At 41.6% G+C, this 27,980-nt stretch overlaps 1 protein-coding gene across 1 annotated transcript; it reads right to left on the bottom strand.

The window, feature by feature from the left end:
• Positions 1-655: 655 nt before the first annotated feature.
• LOC114438440 (band 4.1-like protein 1) lies at positions 656-27,902 on the bottom strand. The gene is made up of 25 exons (XM_028409788.1): positions 27,742-27,902; positions 26,100-26,157; positions 17,225-17,313; positions 16,772-16,921; positions 12,392-12,496; positions 11,716-11,758; positions 11,526-11,601; positions 10,970-11,188; positions 10,767-10,854; positions 10,535-10,687; positions 9,378-9,475; positions 8,908-9,083; positions 8,371-8,615; positions 7,849-7,887; positions 6,853-6,882; positions 6,272-6,427; positions 5,005-6,051; positions 3,882-3,932; positions 2,945-3,352; positions 2,117-2,338; positions 1,970-2,029; positions 1,710-1,799; positions 1,505-1,585; positions 1,243-1,359; positions 656-1,127 (listed from the first exon to the last, which is right to left on the bottom strand). The coding sequence occupies exons 3-25, from the start codon at positions 17,294-17,296 to the stop codon at positions 1,122-1,124; spliced, it is 3,732 nt and encodes a 1,243-aa protein (XP_028265589.1). The 5' UTR covers positions 17,297-17,313; positions 26,100-26,157; positions 27,742-27,902; the 3' UTR covers positions 656-1,121.
• Between the last annotated feature and the right edge of the window lie 78 nt (positions 27,903-27,980).

The following is a 27,980-nucleotide window of genomic DNA, read 5'->3' on the forward strand; positions in this document are numbered from 1 at the left end:
TACTTTTACTGATGCAGCAGCCCCCAATCTGGGACTTAAACAAAGGTGCAGGTGCCTACTCTAAGTACATATAAAAAAAAAAACAAAACAATGGCCAAAGTGGTATTACATCCAGCTGAATTCTGAAAGCACATCTAAAGGCAGGGAGAGGAGAGAGACCGGGCTCATTCTGAAACACCAGCATGCTCAGAAACTACATTGCCACTGTTTGAATGAATACAACAGGTAAGCTGTGTATTAACGGCTCATAATGTCAAGACGTATATGCATATCCTTGCATACCTGCCACCCACACATTAAGGAAATTTAGGTTTCAAAGAGGCAAGTGTTAAAGGGGAGACAGATACAGTGTAGTGATCAGACTTTGGTCCTAAAGTAACACTTGAACAAACACCTCCAGAGGACCTTCATCCTTTCTAACCAGTGCATGCTCATGGTTCAGTGTAACATAACAGAGAATTTAGTTTATTCTGCTCTCACTACACCCTTGATGCTTTAACAGTGCTGGAGCTACATGTAATGGATTGTTTTACTGTTTTTTTTTTTACAAACACACATGGTAAGTTTTTTTTCAGCACAAACAGCAGGAATCTAATGCTTTTTTTATATTTCAGTACAGCAAGATAAGACACTCTCATATTCCTAATGTCCCAAATGATACGTTCAGCATGGGATGGCACATGAACTTAGGTTATTCCACAGTGAATGAGTATCTACGCAAACCTCCTCCACATTAGTTCCCTTTGACCTTTGAGGAATACTTTTAAGTGATTTCAAGTCAGTCCCTGAGAGATTGGCAGGGAATTTAGTTGGACCATAGCTTTAATTGTTCCAGATGTTTAGAATTCTGACAGGATATTAATGACCAGTTAAAGACCATGACGGATGTTTTTTTTTTTTTCAACCACTCCACTGAACATTAATGATTTCAATAACAAAATGTTTGAGTAAAAAAAACATGTGAAAGCAGTCCTGTTTCAGCTTTTGTGTGTGAACATGTACAAGAGGCTGCATCCGAGCGCCACTGACAGGAGTCTCATCATTTGGGATGGTGGGCGCCAATTTCAGGTCGGGGTACTGGCGCTTCTGTTCCAAAGGGGGGTGCTCTTGTCTCAGAAAAATCAGGACTGCAGAGAAGAAAGAGGGGGCAGTCAACCATAAATCCCTGAAACTTCAAAGGGGGTTAGAGGAGGCTAAATCCTGTGTAGATAATATCGTTTGGAGTCAAGATGGCACCTGTACCTCTGATGAACCATGTCGATCCTCAGTGGATGATTCTGTTTCCCTGACAACGACTGCTTTTGTCACCTGCATGTCTGGATGCTGCTGCTTGGCCTCCTGTATTGCAATAGCCAGTGCCTGTGAGGAAAGAGTTTACTGAAATGAATCACAAATGTTTCAATCACATAAAAAGGTGATTTAGAGAATTAAACTAAAATGTTCTAGTTACTATAACTATAAATAAGAACAATCTACATGCCATCCACATTTTGGCCATCCACACCTGTTCCTGGTCTACATCATCGTCTCCTGTGATTATAATCCTCTTCTCGATCCTGGTCTCTGAATACCCTCCTTTCACCGTCTGCAAAACACAATTGTACTGATAACCTTCATTTGTAGATAAGATGAGCTACATTTCTTCCTGTTGCATGAAACACTTTACCCATAATGGCACATTAAATTGCTTTGTAAGTCTTATCGTGTACCTTGGTAACGTGAGTGGTTGCTGAGGTAACATTTTCAGTCACAAGGATAGGTGACCCTGAAGCCTCTCTTCCAAGGCTGCCCTTGTGCACCTTAAAAAAAGCAGATAAGGCATCATAAGCACAGACATGCAAAAGCCATTACAGAGTATATACATTTTATGACATAGTCAAGAATTCCTGTCCGTGTAAGTAGGCTCAAACCCTGGAGAGCAGGATGGAGCTTGAGTTAAAATTGGAGAAGTCTTTGAGTTTGTACTCACAGGAGACACACTCTGTCTTGTCGAATAAGAAACTTCACTTAGGCTGGAGATGCCATGATCCTGTAACAGAGTTCAGTTTGTGGCGGTTTTATTCGTACAACTGCTCATTATTATTGAAAAAAATTGTCATTAAAATATGCAATTAACCTGATCCGTGAACTCCACAATGGTGGTGGTGACCTCTGAACCGTTGGGCTGAGTCTCTGTCCTGACGTCCGTCTTCCTCACTGTTGGCGTAGGCATGACATCGCTGGCCTCCCTGCTCAGTGGTGCGACAGCAGAGACGCGACTGGCTTCTTTGTGTGACTGATCTCTGTCCACTGACGACGACACTGGCACTGACCTCTTTGGTTTTTTGGGAACTACAGGCTTCAGAGACATTAGATAGAAGAGATTGAAAATGCATGAAGCTGCAAACAATACTTGTTATTCATAAAAAAATGTTTGTTTTAGTATAGATTACTGTCTTGATTTCTGAGCATTTTAAGTATTTTAAAAAATAAATCAAATAAAATAATCAAATCCCGAACCTAAACCCAAGTTGAACAACACACTATAAAAAACACACTGTGACTAACACTTTGAGTGCTATCACACCATCTCGTTGTGAAAAGGTTTCCGCTGCTCTGTTTTCTTTCACGTTAACATCGACCCACTACTCCACAGGCATACCAGAGCTCATAAACAGAACTTGCATGAACTCATCAACAGCTCACTCAGTTTTTACACTGTGCTGCAAACATGGGCAGCACATAACAGAGATTCAGTGGGGAAGTGTTGGGAAGCTGGAATTTCACCCCTGCTTCCTGTTGTTCTGGCAGAAAACTTGCCTCTGTACACTTTGTTCATTTCTCACATGCTTCTAGTCCCAACTTGCTGCACAGTGCACTAATGCATATTTTAGGTGACAGAATTTTTTTTTGTCACCCACAAAAAGTTAAAGATCAACAATGCTTATACAAACACACGGCCTACCTGTCCGTCAGGTCGTTTGACCTCTGCTCGTACTTCTTCAGGTTGGGTATGTTTGACTGGGGGGCTGCTGCTGCTGCTGCTGGTTCCTCTGGACAGAGGAGCTGACACTAAGGGGGGAGGCGGTTCAGAGGGACCCTGCTGCTGGAAGTCGATGCCCAGACACAGACCGCCGTCAGGCGACAGATCCCTCTCCCCCAACTCTGACATACCCCTGGAGAATTCCTCCATGCCCGTGTGCAGGTCTGTGAGGACGGTGAAATCTACTTCAGCCTCCAGGCTGGACGTAGAACTGACGGTGATGCTGGAGCATTTGCGTTCAATCCCAAGATGGGTTTCCTTCAGGTACAGGATCTCATGGTCCTGGTCGTCCTCTGATACAGAGCCCAGGCGTCTTTCCCATGGTTCCCTCTGCAGAGGAAGAGATAACACATCCATGTGATGTTGTTTAAACATCTTTAAACTTCAGATTAAATTACTACACAAGCCAGGTTGTAGAGTTAATTTACTGAATCCTTACAGCAGCACAAAACACCTTCAATATTTAATTGGATTGTCTTGGCAGTAGTTCAGTTGTCCCCTGTTGTTTTCCCTTTAATAAGTTTTTTCTTTGTCTTCAATGGAATGTGTATTGCATATAGAAACCAACATACCAAATAACACAAACATGAGTTAATAATTGTCGCCATTTGCTTTGATAGTTTAAAGGGAGTGCTGAAGTTGGTAGCTTTTACCCATATGTATGGGGTGATAACAAATGTTAACATTTACAAGTATAATAAGATCCTGATCGAAGGCAGGTCTTTCAGCACTTATTTTGTACCAGTGAGTGTATATTATTATTATTATATAAAAAAATGTCTGACACCAATCTGACTCCATATACTTGCACTGAAAAAGGTAAATAGATTAAAAAAGTCGAGCTGAAGGGTTGACTCACCGAAGCTTCGTTGAGAGGCTCCTCGTGAATAGCAGGTGTGGGCGGTGTCTCCTGCAGAAGAGAAAAACAAACAAGCAAAAATTCATTTAAAACTAATAAATCAGCTGTCAATGTATACAAAATAGAGCTCTCTATATCTAATGAGTGAGAGAGCAGAAAGGAGGGCTTTCTCCATCACTGCTTTGATGTGAATTTTTGTTTGTAGCACACGGCTTATAAAATAATTAATCCTCAAACATGGAGAGACAAAGTTTGCAATGGTCTCTATGCACAGCTTTTAAGCTAATTGCTTGTGCATCGTGTAGATTTCACTGCTATGTAAAAATAAACATGCCTAATTTATATTCAAAAGCTTAAGTGTACTGTCAGAGGCATGCACATACAGTTGGGTATATTTCACATCGTTAAAAATGACTGCAAGTGCAATGGTAATGCCATGCACTGAGAGTTTTCGGAATTCCTTTCAGGGAAAAGGTATTCATATCTGTAAATGCAGGATATGATTGCCTGAGCCCTGAAGAGGTTTGGCAGCTCTGCAGCTCTGTGATTACATCTAATCATCTTTTTCATTTTCTGCTGTTGCTACAGAGGTGCCAAGGCAGAACACTTGGTTCAAATGCCCTTCTCAGCCATTTAGAAAAGGGATTTAAATTATGTGAGAAAAGAGGTTTCAAAGAAAAATGGTGGTAAGGTCTTGCGCTCCTTGCAACAGCAGCCACCTTTTACTCTGGGAGGATGTTGGAAGGAGGAGACCAGGTGTTAAAGTTGAGGTGGGATTTAAAAAAAGGGGCGCTTGAAGCTTAAGCAATGGGAACTTTGCTTAAAAGGCCCACAGCGTTCTGAAATGGCCAAGCAGATGTCAAGCTTTACGAAGGGGAACGAGAGGAAAGCAAAATGCTCCCGGGGCCATGGACGTGAATTGAGTCGGTCAATGATGCGATGCGAAGAAACGTGAACTTTTGCTTTCTCATACACAGCCACATGAGTTCTGAAGGAAATATGTGTGTGGTTTTTTGTTTTGTTTTTAAATGGTAAAAACAAGATTGGCACCACATCGCCTGAAGCTCATGCAATGTTTTACTTTCCGATGATTGACAAACAGGTTAGAGGTCAGATGGTTTACCGCTTGCTTTCTCTTGGCTGTTTCTTGGCTGGCTGTCCTGTAGTGGATGTGGCTGTTGTCCATGTTGCTCTGCCTTTCTCGGGACCAGTGTGTTTTCAGAGGGAGAGTGCGAGGAGGAGCTGTTGGAAATCTGGAGCTAAACTCTGAGTGTAGAAAAGTATCTTCTTGTAGACTGCCCCCTCTTGTCCACTGGTCTTGCCCTGTTGCATCTCTGAGCTCCTGTTGTGCAAAGAACTCATTCTTAACCTGCTGAAATTGAGTCTGCTGCTGATACAACATTGCAAATTCACTGTGGTATCTGGTGGCTGCTGTGTTTTCCTTGACTATATCTGTGACAGACTGCAGTACAGTGTTACCATCCGGCCTCCTTCCCGACTCACACGATGATTTTGGCATCTGTGCATCCTCAGCTGCACCAGCGACACCTCCTTCAGGCCGGCTTTGAGTTTGAGGGTTTACAACGTCCCTGTTCTCTTTATTTAAAGACTTCTTTGATCTCTGTGGCTTCAGAGGGACTATCTTGGTGACTTCTGAGTGTGAGTTTCCTGTTTTGTTGCAGTCTTTCTCCAGAACTGGGCTTGGATCTTTTATTTTCCAAGCCTCAGCATGTCTCACACCACTTTCAACTGTGGCCTCGTTGCCCTTTGAAAAAGAATCCACTGGATTTTCAAAATTCCCTGGATGCTCATGCTGATGCTGCCTCGCATCTTTGTTCCTTTTACATGTCCATTTGTCGGGTGGAGAGTTGTATCCATTTTCTTGAACAGCATTACTCACTGATATAGAACCATTGTGCCCATTAGCTCCCATGCCGTCCATATCCCGTCCTCCTGCTGCTGTAAAATCCTGCTTTGGGGATGTTCCAAATCTAGTTCTCGAAGAGTCCCAGGGTGTCTGGCTATCATTCACATTTGCTTCAGTCCAAGATGGCACTTTAAATGTGTCTCTACCCATAGAAGAGGCCTTACTCTTTTCCACTTTAGAGTAAGTATCCCGTATTCCTTCATTAGCATCCTGCTTGTCAATCAATTTGCCATCACTGGTTGCCTATGTTGACATAGAGTAAACAGTTGCATTAGCCTGCCTGGACAACCTGCTCTACAGTAATGGGGTGAGTGTGCAAACCTGGACATTTTGTGTCATGGCTTAATGGAATCACAAATTTTAAGCAAGTTAGAAGAATACACAGGGTGTGCACCAACCAATACACAAAATACATGAGAATCATGCCAGGACAGTGGCTATAGAAACAGGATCTCCTTCTTACCGTCTTCCGCTCTGGGGTTCCTCCGGGAGGAGTAGCTGAGGAGACGCGTTTCTCTCTCTGCGCCATTTTGCTGTTAGGCTGCCTCAAAGCCCTCTTCAGCTCATTGATGCTGGCCTGGTGCTTTTGTAGAACGTCCTCCGGCTTGTCCAAGAACTGCTACTCACACAATAAACAGGAACACGGCTTACAATGACTTACACTCCACAGTGTCTCATGACAGTTGTTTCTACAGTCAAAACAGATGTGGATTTAAATGGACATCACTGTCTGTCTGGAATGGACAATAGAGCTATTGAATATTACATAAACATCTGAAACCCACTCAAGCTAGGAGAATTTCGTTCATCCATTTACAAGAAAAACATTGATCTATAATTATTCACTCTTTTAAAAAAGCATTTAAATGAAATTATCAAAAATGTGGGTTTGCACCTGACAATTATGTGAGGTAAAAAGCTTTTAATAAGAGCACCAATGCTGCTTTCTGTGATAAGTGGCAGGCACAGCTGATGAATAAGAAAACACAGAACACCTGTGAGGTTCACACACAGCACATGCTGAAAAGACGAGACAAGCAGTACCTCCTGTTTGGGCCGATGTGTGACCAGATCCTTGTCCAACAGATGAGGTGGAGCAAGTGAGATGAAGTGAAGGGGTATTTTTTTGTTGTTTGTTTTTTTTAGCAAAGCAGGAGGTTGAGAGTTGGGGGAGGGGGGTAAGAGAACAGATGCGTGCAGAGACAAAGAGGTAAAATGGTGAGGGTGAGTCAAAAAGGCAGGCAGCCAGACCAACAAACAGAAACACCAGTTGACACTGTTGGGGCTTTGGACTGAGACTGTTAAGCCGTTTAATGTTCTGCCAAGAAGACAGGGACAATCCATTTCAGTGTGAGCCAACTGATAATTAATGCAGTCATTTATTGACTGAACTTAAGTGTTTGGAGGGGGATTATTCCCATACTTCTTCATCCAAAGATTTGATGAGAAGGCATTACAAAAACCACAAATGAGGAGTCCATTAAGTGACTAATGCAATGCCAATATTTCCTGCACAAACACCACCACACAAACCTGCACAAGAATTCTACCAAACAAATAAGAGGCTATATCAAGAAAGCTAGTTTAGCATAAAGTACAAATAAGCCAGCTGTGAACCACTGATTCACTGAATTATCAAGTGAGTGATTAAGGGCCACCTGTTTATTCTGCTAATAACAATCAATCCCTGATGTCACACAGGGACACTGTTAAAGACACATGCTGCTGAATATGTAGTTCCAATTAAATGGATTTCTAATGCTAAAGTCAAAATATTTATTCTCATCTAATGTGAATTTCCATTGAAACTACATCCCAGTGGACTCTGAATAAATGCATATTAAACATTTCTTCTTTATTCCTTTGATGATAGTCATGCAGTTTCACCAGATAACTTTTGTGAAATCCAGGAAAACATGACATGAAAAGAATTCTTTTCTTCACAGACAAACAAAAAAAAACATGACAGGTCATGCTCCACAAACACAGAGTGCTTGACCTTCTGCAGAACAGACTAAACAACAGACACGGCCAATATACCTCTGGCTTTGAGTCTACAGGCGAACCTGCCTCCTCACCCTGCAGGACAGAACAATGCAGAGGGCAGAAAGAAAGAGCAGAGGTTAGCAGTGGTAACACTACAGCAGCGAGAAGAGTTGGTTAGAAGCAGGTTGCTGGGTTAGAAAAATATCATCTGCAGCTGAGGTTTAGATTTCGAGAGGCAGTTGAAGAAATAGTGAGTAGAGTGGACTCATACTGAGAAGACTTATAAGTCTGGAGAGGAGCAGAAAATATGGGAAATTAGGCCGAGGAGAGGAAATCAGGACAGTGATTACAGTTTTGAATGAAAAGGAATGTGTGAGAGCAAGATGCAAAGAGTAAGTACATGAGGGATTTTTCTGACTTGAGGTGCAGAAAATGGTTTATTTTTAGTTTTCAGGTGATTTGATTTCATGTTGTGGCTCAATATATCTCTGTTTTCTTGTAGAGAAAATATTGGCAAATGCCCCAAGCCATGTAGATCAGAACAGTGTTAAGTACATGTATCCTCTCATCTTGTACCTTGAGCTCCAAAGTCTTGGGAGGTGTAGAGAGGCTGGCCTCCAACATCTGCTTCCGATCCTGAACTTCATGCTGCTCAAGTTCGTGGTCTGTGTACTGGTCCTGGTCTTGGTCCTGATAGTGATACTGGTCATGGTCCAGGTCTATGCTACCCTCTTGGTCCAGGTCTTCTCTGGACATGAACTGTGTGCGTTCACTGGAGCTTCGCTGGGACAGCTGGTCCATACTGTCCCCTAGAGCAGAGGCTGGTAAGATACAGGTGGAGTGTTTTTAAATGAGTATGTATAGAGTTCATATGTTTTATTAAGCGCTGCATTAACATGTAATCTCAGTTTAATTTTCATTTCAGTCTTTGCCTAGAATTTGTTGTGAGACGGGTAACACTTCCTTCAGGGGGCCATAACACAAAATGAACAAATGCTGCTGCTGAAATTGCATTTCATTTATATGCTAACTTGGGGAGTTGGAAGTTATTGCTTCACGATATAAACCATTAAATATGAGTGAAGCTCCATGTGAAAAGGTCTGGGGTCTCACCTCCATCAATGCTTCGGGGTGGCATGTAGCGCTTACTAACGGACCGATCAAACTGCGGAGCGGGCCTGTCAATCAAAGCACTGGCCTGTCTGGTCTGAGCTTGGGTCCGCCCGCTGTAACGGAACTTGGAGCCGATCACCAGGAAGCCCTTGGGAGGTGGCTCTGGGGAAACCAACCTGCAGGAGGGTTGAGTTTAAGTAATTCATCAAAGATAAATGGTGTACAAACCAATCATTTCTTAATATTTTATTTAACTACTGCAAGAAAATATATATACTAACTAGCTTGTGTAATAATGGCAACCAATTTTGATTCTCTTCAAATACAATAGAAGTATGAAAAGTGCTGTACCACGAACATATTGCTGTGGATGATCTGCTGTGCAAAGTGCTAACGGTGCTATCAGTTCATGCAGAGTGAAAAAAGAATGCTGCGTATCTGCCTGCGTGGCACTGAGCAACAAGTCCTACCTGAAGAAGGTGTGGTGCTCAATGCAGACCTTCCACAATCGCTTCGAGGCCCGGTGGTTGGGCAGCTTGAAGCCTATGGTGCTTTCAAACTGTTCATACTGAGTGGTGAGGGAAGGGAGTGAAGGAGGTGGAGGAGGGGGTGAAGAAGAAAAGGAGAGTGAAGGAAGCTAGTGGTGGGCAAGATGGAGTAATGACGAAAGGGTGAATTGTGTTTACTCCGCAGCAATGGAAAAATCAATGTTTTTGTGTTTACTCGTAAAAATATATTTTCACGTCTCCTGCTGACACTTCAGGCAGATTTTCCATCTCTAACCAACCCCATAAAAACAGGCGTTCATGCACTCACTCTATCTGATGTTCATTGGTGTGAACAGAAGAAAATGCTCTCAAATCAATATGTTATTAGCAATATAACTGGTCTATATACTGGATTATTCACAAGAGGAAGACAACTTTTGTTCCACACTAAAATTCTGTGGGGACAGTTTAGAATGAAAGGGCTTTTAAAACACAATGACAGCCCTTCAAGCAAATCTGAAGTGACAGCTGTTTTAAGAGGATAGAGCTGCAGAACAAAGTATATGCAAAGAACGGCCTTGGTTATTCACTATGAAGATGTCAATGTCAGTTTAACAGTGGATATAAAACACATCCAAAAGGCTAAAGAAAAATAATTTTAGGGTGCAAAAAGTAAAAGTAAGATTGATGAAAATACAAATCCTCATAACCAGCTACTCACACTTTAAATTCACATGTAGAGAGAAGGACAAGAATAAAATTTTGACCTCTCAGCCTAATCTTTAAGATTAGGTACTTCTGAGTGCTATAAATAAAGCCTAAAAAAAGAATACTCTCTGCAGTTGTCACATGGTTTTTCAGGAGATAAATCTTTTTCACTTTTATCAAACCATGAAATGACTATTTACGCAGTTTTGTCAAGTCAAGAGGGGCAATGGTGTAATTTTAACAACTGTGAAACCATGAAATAGAAATGTTTAGTTGAGTCTTTACCAAAAGATTTTTTATCACGCTGGCTTCAGCTCTGCCACACTGACTACGAACTTCTGTTGTGAGGCTTGCATGCAGTAATAGTGCAGTGAACTCCAACTAAGCCAAGCAAAGTGTAAAAAGAAATGGCAGTGATGTTTTTTATTTACCTCTCCAGGGCGGATCTTGATGTAGAAGTTGCTTCTTTTATAGGAGATTTTAAGGATTTTAGGCCAGGCGAAGCGATTGATCCTGAGGCGGTCTCTGTAGATGAGCAGACCGTTGGCACTCACCCCAAGCATTATGTCAATTCCTTCTGAATCCTAGTGAACACAGGCATCAAAGAACCTCAAAAGTGCACTGACTGATGAGAGAGAAGACAGAGACTAGTTATCTGTGTACCTTAGCGTGATGCAGGTCCACTCCATACATTGAAAGCTTCTTGGCATTTTCTAGAAAGTTTACCTCTGCTTCTGCTGGACTCATCCCCCTACAGCACACAAGCCACAGTAGATCCTTCATGTCTTATTATCTCCTCGTTTTTATTCCACACAGCGTGTCTTTGAAAGATTCAGGTGAATTAATGAAGTCATATTTTCTCAGACCTGTAGTTACGGTGCAGCTCCATCACCCTCTCCTCCAGCTCGCGTGTCTGGTTGGGAGCAAAGTGGAATTCATTGACATAGTCTGGTCCATGTTCCTCAGGCTCATAGTCTCCTAGTTCAGCCTGGACAGTGTAGGAGCCCAGAAGGGCATGGGTGACAAATGAGCATGGAAGACGACCGGACAGGATGTCGTCCCTCAGCTGCAGGCACAAGTAGTACCTGGAAAAACATAGCAAAGGCAGGGATGCATAGGCATGGCAAAGCACATACACAGTGTACAAATTAGCTGTTCACTTGACTGTACTTTTTCAAAATTATGATTTAAGTTTCACAGCATCTTTGCTTAAACTATTGTATCTTGTTTTCATGGTCAACAGTATAAAGGAATTATGTTTCACAGACATCCAAAAGCATTTCCTTGTCTTCTTTATCTTTATTGGGAAGTGTTTGAGGACTCTGTCTAAGCTGCAATGTCCTTTTTCTGTCAAATAAGACAGAGCAAGTTGACCTGATATCTGCTGACACAATGTTAAAAAAATACCCTTTTTACATGTACCTGGTGATGTCTTCGATAAGCACAGATGGGTCTGGGGGGTAGAACTTGACAGAAAACCTGAAATTCCAGGCGCCAACTGTGGACAAACAGCAGGAAGGTTGTTTCATGAAAGTTGTCTGTTGCTTTAAATACAGCATGTCTGGATTTGTTGGAATGTGTGTGCCTGTATGAGTGTGTCTAGTGCACTTACCCCGGATTTGCTTTTTAATCTCTTTGGAGGGATCCAACCAATTCTGATAAAGAAAGAAACAGACAATCTCCTTTGAGAAATTCAACCTCAGCAGAACCATCCATATTCACATTTTTAAGAGCCTTTTTTAAGTACAATACCTCACCGACTGCTCCTTCTTTTTATAAATCTATCCCCTAGCTGAAAGCCTAATATATTCATGTAACAAAAAAAGTTGGTGAAAGCTTCTATAAACACTGAGAGCATCAATATTGTGGCTATAAATGCCAGTTGAATCCAGCCCTGTCTGCTTAATGTCAGTGGAGCTTTCATGGTTTCATGGTTTCATGGTCTGCACTGTGTACCATTTTTAAAAGGCCATACTGTCTAATCACATTTTAAAATGTTAAAGGCCATGTATGTCACTCTTAGGCTATAAGTGGTTTAGCGCAGTTAAAAGGGCAACAAGGGTTTCGCACACCTGGAAAAACAATCTGGTTAAATAGGCTGGTCGGCTGAAAAGACTGGTTGGTATTTGTCAGAACAAATACCAACCAGTCTTAGAACAGAGTGATCTATTGAAATTAGTTACAAACATATTCAGTGTCACCAGTTTCAGATCATAGAGTGAATAATGATGCATAAAAAATAGACCCCAGAAAGAAGAAAACTACTCTGATGTGTTTGTGTGTCTGACCTTGGCGATATCTGTGTCCTGGAAAGTCAGCCCAAAGTAGTCTCTCTCCAGCAGGTTCAGATGGCCACACACCATGTCCAGCAGGGTCTGGCCCTTGGCAAATTTCTGTTTCACACACACACACAATAGCACACAGTGAGAGGGATAAGTTGCAGGTACAGGTTGTATGAACATCATATGCTATACTGGACAAAAGAAGCAGGACGAATCTGCAGGACAGAGCTTAAAGGGACAGTTCACCTAAAATCGAATACATTTATCATGAGGCCTTGAGTAACCTGGTTGTGAAACAGACATTGGAGATGAATAACTATGAGCATTATACTGGAGATAAGTCAGAAATCTCAGTGGTTAATATCTCTAAAAGTCTGCAACACACACAAAAACAGTGTAGATTAGAAAGATGTAATCATTGGATTTGGGCGTGAACCGTCCCACACTATATAACTGTAGCATCTCTACTTCCAACTAAGGACCACTGTTACGTGTTACATTTCTACACTCTGGCAATGCAGGATAGAGAATTCTAAAAATGTAATGTGGTATAAATTATTGTAAACAGATGATATATATTATAGGATTTCTAGTTAAAGGAATATCTGCATATTATATATAAAATATTTTCTCTAGTGTTGTTTGATTAAAAAAACAAACGAGTCAAAAAACATTAGTGGCATAAAAATCCTCCCCAACTAGGCTTTGAGAGATGCTTCCAGTCTGTCCTCCCCTCCCGCTGAGGAGGAGGAGGGGCTCTACTCTTCATGCCTATATAAGGGGAGAAACAGCATTTCGCATCAGTGGCGTTTCAACAGACCACACCTATTTCCTATCCAGCCCTTCAGGGCTGAAATCAAGGTCTCTGTGGGTTGCACAGACGATGACACACACACACAGGATCGCACACACACACACACACCAGATTCATCTCCTAGGGAAACCTGGCTCCTATGGCGACAAAGCAACCAAGCAGCTGTTACCATGGAAACAGAAGTAATAGGTCCCTTTTGTATGCGTGCCCTCTTACTTTCTCTATCTCTAGTTAATACAGGACCATCACAAGCCTTTGTTGAGCTCTTGTGGAAAAAGCTGGCAGCATAAGTTTTAAAAAATTTAACAGGGGCAATTAATTAACCATTACAAAGTAATCTGTCTCCCTCACAGCCAAATAAATAATAATTTAGATCCTGCTGCTCTGAGGCAACCATGGGTGAAACGGTGGGAGAATAATGTCGGTTAACAGGCAGAGGGTGCTGACAGACATTTTTTTAGGGAGTGGCACACATACTGAATTTTGCAACAAAAATAACCAACACACATCTCAGGGGGTCCCTCAAGCATAGAACCCAATTCAGAGGCTGCTGATGAGATTTTGGTGTCGTGCCAATTGGATCCAATCACATTTCTGTGACTTGTTCTCCAGCCTGATTGTTTTAGAAGCCATTTGGTGTAATCCTAGACATTGTTTGGCCAATCGCCCCACCCATGCACGCAACATGAGTCAAGAGTGAGTGAATAGGTTAATGTTACTGAACTTTGTCACTTTAAAATGCAAATGTAGGAATGCACTGTAACAGCTGAAGGAAACCAGAAAACGTAAGAGTAACAGCAGATTTCCACTCTCTGGAGTTTATCTGTGGTAATGTGTGTCCTTGAATGGAGTGTAGCATAGCAGTGAGATAAATTGTTTTGAACCAATGTTCAACTCAAGTAATAGTAAACACATGAAAATACAGTGCACGCCTGAAGAAGGTGTGTGCTCTGGATTTATAATATATAATGGGAGGAAATAATGCAGAACACGCTGTAGGTTAACTGATTATATCATCCTGTCAGCTTCGTCTCAGTGTTATTAGTGTTTCTTTTGGTTAAGTAAACCTCATAGACTTCACACTAGTTTCCTCCTGTAGTTTTCTCCAGGGAGCCACATGGAATATATGAGGAGCATCCTGGACTGTAGGTTTTAATGCATTTATGCTGTGCATGGGTGTCCCAGTTTTTGGTTGTTGCTTCATCCAAGTCTCTCAGTAAAAACTCTCTGGGAAAGAAGTTACATAAGTGATTTGGTTTGGATCCTTTTCATGTGGGAAAGCACATGTCAGTCAGCGGGCTGGATAGAAAATAAATAAGGCACCTTTTTTGAATGGTACATGTGGTCAGACAAGGCACCTACTTGAGCTATTCCCACATGCAGCTCTGCTTCTGTAACAAAGATGAAACTTACAAGCTGGTGTGGTTAACCAGCCAAAATGTATGAACTGTAAAAATGAAAATGAACATTAGTGTCTCATGGGTTGGAACCTGCAGAGAAAATTTGTTCACTAAAGTTTAAGTAGTTATATTATGGGTATAACTTCCTCCACAGGACATCATTTAAAAAGACAGATGCTTCATTAAAGCTTTTGTTTGTCTGTGTGAGCTTGAAGGCAGTTGTGTACTATAAACAGGTGGTGGAGCTTAGCCTTTTATAGTGTGGCTTTAGGTTAAGAAACTGACATGTAATGCTGTGAGCCCAGTCAATATCTATAATAAGCCATACATCAATATAGGTGGGTTCCACATATTTATTTACTTTGCTATCATCAGGGCCTGTTTGCTTTGTTGGGCATCGTGACTGTAATTAAAGTAACAATTTCACTGCATTCATCATTCTGTCTACCACTGCAAACACACTGATCCACACACTCTCCTTCATACTACAGTAACTACAAGCACGCCCTCCCGGTCACTACCTCCCTCTTCATCTTTCTCTACACCTCTCTGCTCTTCATCTTTTTTTCCTCCTCCCCTTTCCTTCTCCCATTCTATTTTCTCCCCGGTCAAACATAAAAGCACTCATCTGTCAACTGCGCATGGATTTCCTGTCAAAGCCCACTACCTCCAGTGTCACAGCCCAGATGACCAGGAGAAATGCATGTGTGTGTATTCATGCATCTAACTAAGACAGAAGAAAAGATGGGGGGGCTAGGTGCGAGGATAATGTAAGCATGTGTGTGTGTGATACATATTTCTCCTTGCAGGCTCATGTACATAAAACATGTGAGGGCAGGTTAGAGCCAGTAAGCTGTAAAAGGAATATAGTTGACATGAATGAGGTGGAGGAGCCAACAAACTCATTCCCAGCCCCATCACACTCCATCATCAGCAGCAGCAGCCAATAGTGTTCCATAGCTGGTTTTAATGTGGATCAATACGGTTCTGTAAGACCTGCACAGGATCCCCCGCTGGTGTGAAACACCCTCTCTGACACCGCTCAGAAGTCATTTAATCAAAGAGCAGATTAATTTTCTGCAGCAGTCCATCACGATGAGCGCGAGGACTACTGTGAAATTCAAATAAACCACGAGCAGTGGGGATTTACCAAGCTACACCCGACTGTTTACAAACACAAAGGCTATGGAGTCACGATTTATGGGAGCCAGGGATTGCTCATCTGAGCCTTCCATCCCCCGTAATGCAGAGCTTGTCTCACCTCCCTCCGCTCATCACTTCCCTCTCTCACTGAGAATAACTGCAGTCCCTGACTCAGTTGCATGTATTACCAGGGGAGACTAAATCCCACTGAGGTGTACTGTGGAGCTCTATGCTGAGTCAAGAGCTCTGTTGAAATAGAGGAGCTTCTTTAAAAAAATCACCTTGCACAGCATGATATGAATTTTGAGCATGCGTGCATTTTACTGTGGAGAAACAGCCAAATTATGTTTTTAACAGCACTGCAGAACAACCTTGGAGATGATATTTGCAGAATATGAACGGTGAAACAATTACCACAGGATATCATTTTGGAAAATAAGCCATGCATTTAGCTGTAATGTTGAAAGCAGGGATTCATTTATAGCAGTTAATTTACTGGCAGTGCAAGTAATGCACACAAAAAAACTGTTTCCAGAGGACCCCATAAGTGAGGAACCGTGTGACTTTTTAAAGAAAGGTGCTGTTTGTATGAGTGTAACGTTTTTTTGTTGGTTTACTTTAACATCCTGGTAGCATACATTTTGTAGCTTTATGCTTATATTTTCATAAAAACCTACACCAATCCCAGATTTATAGTTATGCAAAAATTGCACATACACATAAAAACATGCAGATGGAACTGCATTTAAAGAGGCAACCCAAGTAATGATCCCGGAATTCATAAAACACAGTGTTGGTATAGAGCAGTAATTGTGGCTTTTATTTTATTTCCAAATAAATTTGGCTAACCTTACATGCTTGGCTTACTGCTCCGTCTTGCCTTGTTGAACGTGTTCAGATCTTATTTGTTGGAACGACAAAACTATGAAGATAACACCAATAATTTTTAAAACACAACGTTCATTTGCCAGGAGAGATTATTTTATCCATTTTCTGCCAAGTCTTGCTGACATGAAATGAGAAGCATACCTCGACTGCAGTATCATAGTCAGAGCCGTCGAGCAGCATGACTTTGACGGGGACAGTCTTGGGCCGCTTGGTGCTTTTCTGGGGGGACTTGGAGGCTTTGCTGGGGGTCTTCTCTGAACTATCATCCACTTCCCCATGGTCCTCTGGAACCTAGAAGAAAGAAAATCCCTTCAATGAGGTTGAAATCACTGTACTTTGTCTTTCATTTAAATATGTGAATTCAGAGCCTCAGGAGACATTATGTCTTACAAAATGATTTAAATGTAAAGTCTTTGATCGTGGGAGGCAATCATCAAATGCACGGTGAAGTGTGAGCTGCCGCTCTAAGATGTTAAGTCACTGGCACAGGCAGAATGGACTAGCTGCCGTGCATATCAAACAGAAGGCCCCTGAGTCATGAAGAGGCTGGAGTAAAATGATCTACAGCTGCTGTGAGTTTCGCGGCGCTTCTACCTGATTGGTCCTCCTGGCGTCACCCTCCATTGCGGACATCGTTTCCCCAGCCCAAGCCGTCTCTGTTGTCATAGAAATGGATTATAGTCCTGCAACCAAACATAAACATATTCAGTCAAAATCAAATCGTTTGCTGTTCCCAAAACTCCCAGAGTTCCCAGACCCTTGATGGATTTGACTCATGAGATGTAAGAAAATCGCTTTCCCATCTGCACACAGCATCAGGAATATTAACATTAACTGACATTTGGGGTAATGAATGACTGCTGACTCCACACCAGTGTATCATCTCCAACTTCCTTCGCAGCTGACAGCTACTGTGTGGTAATTATCAGGGTACCATTATGCAGATTGAGCATCTTTTTCACATGCATGATCATTCCATTGTGAGCAAAAGGATGGGAGGAATAAGGGGATCTCAGTCAGTGCTGGCTCACAGCCTCCCACAGGAGCACTCTGCATGAAGAGCACTGGCTTCAGGACACTCTCTTCTCACACTAGCAAAGGAGATAGCATAAATTACATCAGCTAGAGAGCCCTGCAGCACCACACGAGAGAGCACACACACACACACACTGAGATAGAGAAGGGGAGCGAGAGAGGGAGACGACAAGGAAGGTGAGGGTGCTGGGAATGTGACAACAGTCAGAGGATGAGACAGGAGGGAGGAAAGAGTAGCACCGAATGAAAGGCAGAGGTTACAAGAAGCGAGACACCAGAATGTGGAAAAGAGTAGGGTGTGAGATGTTCAATGACGCTGCTACAATATGCAGGTGAGCTGCAGAAAAATGAGGCCTGTCATTTGAAGGTGACCACTGCTATGCCTACAAAGGGCTCTATCTCTGGGTGCCATGCAGTAAAATAGCTGATACTCAGATTAGGTGTCCAACCCATAAAAGAAATGAATCATCCGAGATAAAGTGTGTGGAATGAATCTGCAGCTTTACTAAGAAAGGTGAGCACAGGGTCACAGCTTTGTGTCAGCTTTACATGTCAGCTGAAAGTTTGTCAGAAAAAAGAAAGAAAGATTGGATATTAATGTAGCTTATAAGTTTTATAAGTGCTTCGTTTCTCCTGCCTGATATATGGAAAAAATATATGGAGGCATCCGAGTTATTCCTCCTTTCCTGGAATGTAGTGTTTATCTTTGAATCTCTAGAGATAGGATGTGAGTAAAAAACGAACAGTATAATGTAACAATTTCTAGGAAATGTGTCAGCCCAAGGCATATGTGTAATACGGTTTAAAAAAAGGAGTGCTCCAGCTGCTTCATTAATGTCTACCATCAAAGTGTAAAACAGCCATTAAGCCAGGAAACGAACAGGCGATTCACGTGTTTTAGCCTCTAGCTTAGTGGAGTGATAACGCTACTCTAAATATGCACTTTACTACACATTTCTGAATATTTTTGTACATAAAGCTTGAAGTTTAAATGTGAAAATAAGTCCATTTAAAGCAAACATTTAAAAAGTCAAAGAGTTTAGTGAGGAATGTACGTGTGGGTTCACTGATTACACCTATATAGCTTCCAGGGAAAACTATCTTTAAGAAATAGCAAATCAGAAGCACATGTTATTAATAGGTTGGTTCAATAGGTTTAATTAGGTTTAAAGATATGCTATGATTTTTCCTGCCGGAACAGTCCCTAATTAACACTTTCCCCTCAACCATCTGTCTGAAGACATCTTTGTGTTTACGATTTTGAGGGCTGGCACCTCTCAGCTTTCATGATAGGTCAGTCTCAAGCTGCATAATGAAGTCTGATCAAAGAGGAACGCGGTCTGGCACGAGGAAGGCTGCAGATGTCACACACTCTGTGCAGTGTTTCCTCACAACTTTGAAGGATCTGTGGGGTTGTGATATGTAAAGTCATTAAAAAAATATATTATAATTAGTAACAGAAACTATTCTTTATATGACTGTATTCACTGCAATATACTGATTGTATATTTAGAGGTGAAGATGTTTATAAATAAGGATGTAGTTACTCTGTTAGTCCACCAGAGAGCACAGACATTTAACCATGCATATAGCACAGATCTATACTGTGTTTTTCTTCAAGATATCAATACTCAGGACTGTGGACTGTTGTTAAAGTGCTGTTGTCCTCAATTTTGATATGTGTAATAATATCAGATATTCAACCAATCACCATTTACCCTAAGTGAGAACAACAGATTGGACACACACAAATAAGACACAGGTCTTATTTGAGACTTCCTTCCTGTGTTGTTAGCTTTGTTAGCTTGAAATATCTTGTTTTATTTCATTTTAATTTAATGCTGGTAGCATTACCAAAGGCTGGTTTCTTATATTTCAATAGATCTGCCCTCTGGTTCTAGTGTACTTCCTGTTTAGAGTCCAATGAGTCTCCATGTACTTCCTGTTTTATTTTGGTCTAATTTCTGTGCATGTCCTTGCCTCTTTTGCTTTCTGTCATTTTCCCTCAGTGACCCCGTGCCCCGCCCTCATTCTTTCCACCTGTGTCCTGTTGTGCCTCTGTGTGTTATCTACTTTGTTTTGTTGCAGTTTAATTTTTTGGAGCCTTTTGTTTGGACTTTGTCGATTTTTCGCCTTGCAATTTTTGGATTTGATGATCTTTTTTGGTTTTGTCAGATTATTGGTGCTTTATGTAACCCAGTCTTGAGGTCCAAATATCTTTCAACACAAAATACAATGGAGGAGAGGCCGTAAGTCTCAAAGTGATAACATTGCTTCATCTTGGACTCCAAGGTCACAATAGCACTGTGAGACGTCCTATGCAAATTGATGGAAGTTGATTCAACCCCTATTGTTTTACCACGGCATCGATCTATAATATGATTTCTCGTATGTGAACAAATCAGAACTGTCCACTGTAATACAGGCACTCAGTGTGAATGCCAAGCCCATGAAGCAGCTGTCACAACGATGTGTCTGTGAATCACAAGCAAGCTTGAGAAGAATCCTAATGGATCAGTGTCAGAGGCTATAAGCCGCTCATTTCACACAAAACATGATTGCGAGGCCAATCAATTCTTTCATTTTGGTCACTTTATGAATCAATCACTCCAGGTCTGCATCAGTTCTGGTCTGCGCACACCTAATCATCTGTGCCAGACAGATGATGGAGACTGAGAAGGGTGAGGTGTTGCAGCTGATTCAACTCAAAGTTTCAGTGTCTTCAAACAGACTCCCATTAAAAGTCTTTTTCTACAGAAACGTCTGGGGCTGTTCAAAGAGCGAGCATCAAAGGAGGAGTGTGCGAGCATTGTGGTGGGTGAAGCTCTGAAAACAATGTGTGGGCCTCCGAAAATAGCCGTGCTGCATGAGTTGGCTTTTCTTTACTGAAAGAGGACAGAAATACTTTTCTTATTTATACTTCAGAAACTTATGGACCAAATTTAAACTACATATTTAAAAGTTCTTCCAAGCAGCACACAGACACCGGTGGACTACAGCTGAGTCATAGCTGACAACAATATTCCTGGACCACTTCTTCTCTGCTTGCATTTGTCTATTAAACTGACACTGTGTGGGTACTGTTGTGTGAGTGTATGTAAGTGGGAGTGTTGTATCTTTGGGCTGACTGTATCAATGCTAACTGAAGAACAAGTGACACAAAACACACACAAAGTTTAACCATGAAAAACAACTGGAATTATTTTCTACCTTTTTGTGGGTTTTTGTGCTCTTGTCACAATACATAATGTTACACAACTGAGAAATTCTAATCATCATTGAAGCTGGCCTGACAAAGCAAAACAAGCATAAAAGTGGATTTGTGATCCTGTCTACTTGGAACAACAAAAGTCAAAAATATTCTAATTCTGAAGTATCCATCTCTTGCATCATGTCCACACACATGAACACCTGGAACAACTGGTCGATTTTATTTTTGCCTGCTCCAAAAACCAGAATTGCCAAAAAGACACACACACACACCTGTCAGGCTGATGTAATCTAGCCACAGGGCTGTGTGGTATACAGGGCACCAAAAAGTCCACAAAAAGGAGGTCGAAGGCTGGATAATGGCTCCAACATTCACTCCACACCTCCACCTAGAAGGCTAGGGTCCATGTTGGTGGGTGATATTGCAGTTTTACTGTCTTATTTCACACAATGAAGCATCAACAAAGGACCGACTCCCTCTCTTTCAACACTCTGAACCCAATGACACAAAGTTGCTTACTATTTATACATCCTGTCATTGTATAACGCATAACACCTTCATGTGTTTATGTAGAAAAAATATTTTAAAAGATTTAAAACAAGGTTTCTACAAAAAATCCTTTTTTTGGTTTATCTGCAAACAGAAAATACACAATTTGATCATCTTTGATATGAAATTGTTATAGATATTTAGTCACACTTTTAATCTTTATGTGTAATTTTAGTGTCCCCTACACTTTGATCCTAAAATCTATAATCCTGCTAAGATGCTAATGTTTATTTTTAATCTCCGTCTGAATGCTAAACAGTTCATCACAATGGACTTAGAGAAGTATTTGTTTTTAGGATGAAAAGTAAAGGTGATGAATCCACCATGGTGTCAAAAACAAATCTTCAAATCAAATGAATATGCTTTGTCTCCAAGAGCAGCATGCTACGAAACACACCACATATCAATAAACTAAGCCTTGTCAAGCTGAACAGTCACCGCTATTGAAAATCATTTTGAAAGGCCGAGATAAGAAAAATTCACACACTAACATTGTTCTCATAGTCTCTCACACACACAGAGACCTCACTATCACTGAGTTCTCTCTATCAGCTTTACCCTCTCGGTCCATCTCGGAAGACGACAGGAATCATTACCGAGCAGCACACATGTCCTGATGTATGCCTGGATCAGCTGTGATTCTCTCAAACCGCACTCAATGAAAAGAAAATGAGTATCACACTGCATGCCAACCGACAACTCCTCTCCAACAACAATGTTGCAAAATGTAGACAACGTGACGCCCCCCAAAAAACACACCACCATCTGCAGCAGATAAATTGCCTCACAGTAGAAACATATGATGGCTGATCATCTAGGACAGAATGATGTCCATGATGCAACATTGACTGCAGCCTGCCTGAGCCCATTTGTCTTCATGCCATTTCCCAAACAAAGAATCTGTCAATTTGGAGGACCCAAAAATTGATGTGTCTTCAGGCAGGCGTCAGTTGCCCAGAGGCCCACCATCCTTCATTGGCAGATGGGCAGAAGAAATTTGTCAAGTATAGCATCTTGAAAATATGTCACAGCAGAACAGGGGAAAGGCAGGAAAGACAGATTGTGGATTCCTCTCGCTACTTAAACAACATATGCTCTCAGGAAATCATGCTTGTGCTAAGGTGTTAAAAAATAAACCCGGTACACAGCAACAAAAGCATCATATGCACCATGTTAGGTGACAATGTAATCACAATCATAAACAATGTATTTAGAGACTAAAAACAGCTATCAGGATTTGGAAGCCTCATCAGCACACCATAGCTATCTCCCTCTGACTGAACGCTGCTGATTGCTCTATTTTACAGCATTTAGATCAAAGTGCAGCACTTAAGTCTGAGATCAGACCTGCCTGCTCAAACAAAGCGAAGAGGATCTTCGTTTTTTGACACTTCTTGTGTTGTTGTAAGGAAAAGCGCATCCTCTCTCAACCATCCCCCAAGAGATTTAGCCCCTATACTGCATTATATTATTAGCCTACTTGTTTCCACTTGGCCACTTTATTTCCACATGCAATGTGTCTCCATACAAAGCAGTGATTCCAGCCCCTGTCTTGTCTTTTATCGAGAGGATCAATCAATCAATAAATAACAACAGCAGACATTTAAAATGACTCATCACTAATGTGTCCAGGCTGTAGTGGTTTTGTCCCTTCACTTTTATTTTTATCTGTAAAAAGTGTGGAAAAGTTTGATGTGTGGGTAAAATCAAGCTTAAAAATTCAACCAACACTATCATTTCTTGGTGAGGATGGGCTTAAATGTGAACAGGATTTTTATTGGGGGTTCATTTAAAGAGCACACTGGGCTAAACTTCAGGTTTTCCAGCTTAAAGGGTAAGTGATAAAACACAAGGTTAACTGACCCATTAATAAGGACACTGATCAAATTGAGTTTGTTACAGTCCAGCAATAGGCTTTTCTGGGCAGAGCTCCTAACACTGGTAATTGCATGCATGTTCTACAATGCACCCTGAGTATTTTGTTTTTTAATTTGAAGATGAAGGAATATTACTTTGACTCAGACACAAACCCAGTTTGCTCCAACAATGCCATCTGTCTGTTTCCAGTCTACTACAAATGAGTCTCTTGTTTGTACTGATTAGCTTGGCTTGCCCAGATGGATTTTTGAGATAAATCCCTCTTCATGGGGCCTTTGAGTAGCACAAGCACAATCTGACTTCTTATCAATAGATGCCATCAGTGGACAGGGACTGGTGATCTACTGTGGAGGCACCCCTGTATCTGATAGCATCAAGATTCTTGGAAAATACTTCCGTGCTATTATTTACATGGGTAACTCTGGGGAAAAAATGGGACTTCATATTTAATTGAAATGATATCACTGCTACTACTGAGGTCCACATCCAGGTCATTTTTATCTGGAAATCATTATTCAGTATTTAATCGAGAATCTGTTACTATGGCAAGGCTGCAATGCACATTCTGATGCTGAACTTATTGTTAAACCAAGCAGTAGTTTCAAGTTTCTAGATGCATAATAAAATGAGCACTGTGACTACTGGCATAAATAACATTGAATTTTTCTTATTAATGTGTATTCGTGCAGGCAGCTACTGTTGGGAAACGGAAATGGTACACACTGTGAGGTAAAAACAGAATACACTAAATGACTGTGTCTACACTGACATTCCTGCCCACTGTATCAGCCAATCACTGAACATTCCTCAATGAGCCTTGCCATTTCATTACGCAGCTCTCTTCACGTCCTAGCTTTATAATCAGTGCTTCCCCTCTAATGGCATATGCAGCCAGTCCATCAATCCTTGCAGGGCAGAAGCTGGCTATATGGGAAACCATGGATAGGACAGTGGGGGTTGGGGAAGAGGGAGTGGCAAGATGTCCTTGTTCAGGAGAAACCACATACGCACATTCTTTAAACCTTTGGCACTCAGCAGTCTTGGAAGCAGATTGCGTAGCACGACTGTTAAGTCTGCCGCAAATCTTGTCACACCACAGCCGAGATAAATGATACGACATCCAAACCAATGAGGCTGCAAGTTCATCCCCCCGGAAAGAGAAAGCAAGCCCTGGAGGAGTCGTGCTACTTGCTTCTACATAGTGCAAGCGCTCTGAGGTTAGCACAGCTTCTACATGAAGTTCCACATGGAAACCTAAATGTGTTTCATTATTATTTAAAGGAAGGTGGGGGGGGGTACATTTAATCCTCACTGATTAAAGCAAATCAAGCTGAAATCTCCCAAAATGAGCTGTCAAAATACATCATTTGATTTATGAGATGCATATCTTAAATATTAATCAGTGTGGAGGAGTCAGCACTTGCACTACACAGTAATGTTACTTCCATTTAGTGACTGCAGTTGTGGTATGATGTGCAAATAACACAACCCCACCCAGTGACAGGACAATGCCGGGCATAATGCTGAGCTCTCTGCACTATTTTCTATTCTTTTTGACCAAAGACTAAAGTGTCACCATTTACAATAGATAACACAGAGACATCAGGCGTGCCTGTTTAAAATGCAGTTTCCATGGAAACCCTAGCCTAACATCGTCTGTCAAGCATATCAAAATAAGATAAAAAAAAATGACAGAGCAAGAGAGAGAGAGAGACAGAGAGCGAGAGAGAGGGCCGGTAGGCATTGCTTTGCTAGCTGACACATGCAGATGTGTGAGCGGGAGGGTGAGGTGAACATGCCACTGTTCTGGGTGACAGTTCATGTAGAGGTGGACACACTGAAGTGACATGTTGGTGGTGGGTGGAAGAGGATGACCAGCAGTTTTAGGATGGATGTCAGCTCCTATTCTGCATTAAAAAAAATATTTGACACTAACATAAAAGTTGCTATAGATCTAGGAAAACAAATCTATACAACTCAAATGTACAAATAACAGCATATCTGATAGTACACACTGTCTGCTCATATGACTATTATTCAAAATAAAGTGTGTCTTGATTAGTAATGGACATTTAATAAAGAGGTTGTAAATGCTGGTACACATTGTACCATAGGGGGTGTGTGGCAGTTTAGGTTACTGGAACATACTTTCCACAGACACTTCAATCTAGGTCACCATATTTTCATCAGTCGATCACAATCTGTCCTTTTTTCATATTAGGTAAAATATTTTCCATTACAGCCATAGATACTATTGGCTAATAGCTTTCCAAAAATGCATCAGTGTATGGTTTTAAATGAGAAGGTTATACCTCAGAACCTAAATATGTTGGTAGAATAAAGGTCGCCAGAAACTGTGACGTCTCGCCATGTTGGCTGTTGTCCTTTGCAGTTATAATGCAAAATGCATTTTATTACAGGCCGTTATCTTTAATACACCTTTAAATGCTCCTCTCCCTTCTAGGCAATGCAAGTTTATCCTGTGGTGAATTCCAAGTTGGCTGTGAACAGACCTCTGGCCCCGCTTCAATGAGCTATCACAAATCGATCATAGGACGACTTAAAATAGGACACGAGGGAGAATTGTGTCAAAGTGTGCATCCTGCTGGATGTGCACAAAAACACACACACACACACACACATACGGGGGTGCATCCTGCTGATCTACAACATATGGCCTAACACTTCAGGTGTGTTCATTGATTGGTGACAGATTACACATGATGCAGAAAGTGTGGAGTCACTGCCCATGAGTTGTATGTTTCAACAAATGAACAAATTTTGCATCTTACCTACCACAGATGTAGGATGAAATTTGGTCCAATTGTCTTGTATTGCCTGCAGTGACAACACCCTAGAAAACAGATATTCAATCATTTTTTCTGTAGATGTTTAAGAGGACACATATCCTCCACACATGGAGGAAAATCACAGAATCACACAGAGGAACACCTCACTACACATTGTAATAAACACCAGGGAGGATGAAAGTGGAGCAGGTGAAAGGAAAATGAGACTGCAGGATGCATGGAGGGACAGAGGCGTGGATGGACAGATGGATGGATTTGAGATCTAATTTGCCCCCTCCTTGACTCTGCCTCCACAAATTCAGTGTCTGGGAGATACTGTTGCCTGTGGTGTGTCTGCAAAGGAGCCAAAGGAGCCTCCGAAAGGGCTGAAAGTCTGCTTAGAGAGAACAGAAGGACGCACTGCTAATGAGGATGTTTATGTCAGTTTTTACTATTACTATTATATTTGTTAATAAATTGTGTAGAGAGGCTTATGCAAATTAAGAAAACATATTTTGTTACTACATACATTGCAAATAAATTATGCAAATTAGTAAACAATAACTAACAAGTTTCCTGGCACCCCAAAAAGTGATGGACTTTTAACTTTTAAAGATACTCAAGTCTTCTGCACAACAGTGGTATTAGAAATGTAGTTCATTTACACCAAGGGGGTGTTATTTTTAGGCTTTTCTTTATTAGTAGTAATTTGAAGATAGTTTGTTTGCACAACCTGGAGCATTATGTGTATTATTATGTGTATTATTATGTGAACGTTTGCGGTGTATGTGTCAAAATAATGAGCTCTCACAGCTACATATTTCAATATATAATATTGCAATATATATCAGGAGCAGATCATAATTATTTTATGATCTGCTCCTGATATTAGAGTCATTGCAGAAACATTTGGCTGACAGAATGATTCCTCACCTGTTGCCTGAATCTGTTCCTTTAAAATGAAAGGAAACTAAAAGCAGGATTTCTTTGTATTTACTGACTGAGATAAATAAAACATACCGTAGTATCAGAGCCCGTCCCTTCACTTAACCCATCCTGGAGCCCTTCTGATGACTGATGCGCCCACGCCTGCGCCCCCTCTGCCACACCCGCGACAATACACTCTCTCTGTCTCTCTCTCTCTGTGTCTTCAATTAGCTTATTATCTTGAGCATCAGCTGTTAGCTTTTAGCTTCACACAGACAAATCATAATCCTCACACACACACACACACTGACATGTCCACGAATAGGTCGGAACAATTGTCCGTGGGCTGGATGTGTTCACTGCTCTGGCGTTGCATGTTAAGACGATAAAGGTGCACCTGCTGCCTACTGGGCCTTCTTGATGTGCATGAAATTAAGGATGTCCTTATTCTCTGCAGTTTATTGAAACAGCCTGCCGACCATATTGGCCGTATTAATGCTAACATGGCAACACCCCTCTCCATCCGCCCATTGCACTTGAGGCACAAAGCGGTGCCTTTGCGGAGCATGCAGAACGCGCAGCCTATATTTCTGCAAAGCTCACCGGTACGAGATGCTTCTCATCCTTTTGCTCACAATGTCACTTGGTAATAACCGGTAAACGCAGCGTGCACCTGTTCCGCTATCCCCCGTGTGACAGTGATAGAAAAATAAACTGCATACCTGCCCTGTCAGGTCCGGGTGTCAAGCCTCAGCCCAGATTCTGATCATTGAGATCGCAGGAAACTGGGAAGACGGACGCCGCCACCGCCCCGGAGCGTCCCTTTTCCTCTGACGCGGGAGATGTAGCCCTGCAGGCTGGGACAGCAGCAGCAGACAGGCACAAGCCGGCAGGGGCGGCTAACAGTCGGAACGGCCAGGAGGACAGTAGAGGGGCGTTTTCACGGTGCGAGCGAAGGGAA

This window comes from Parambassis ranga, chromosome 7 (assembly GCF_900634625.1).
Source record: "Parambassis ranga chromosome 7, fParRan2.1, whole genome shotgun sequence".
NCBI classification, from domain to species: domain Eukaryota; kingdom Metazoa; phylum Chordata; class Actinopteri; family Ambassidae; genus Parambassis; species Parambassis ranga.

Bases quoted from the DNA above. Each gene is read 5' to 3' on its own strand.
- LOC114438440 (XM_028409788.1), bottom strand. From the start codon at position 17,296: ATGACAACAGAGACGGCTTGGGCTGGGGAAACGATGTCCGCAATGGAG. The intron at 3,933-5,004 runs GTAAACCATCTG...TCTCTTCTGCAG, and splicing joins CAGCCAAGAGAAAGCAAGCG to GAGACACCGCCCACACCTGC. The intron at 3,353-3,881 runs GTGAGTCAACCC...CTTCCTCTGCAG, and splicing joins AGCCTCTCAACGAAGCTTCG to AGGGAACCATGGGAAAGACG.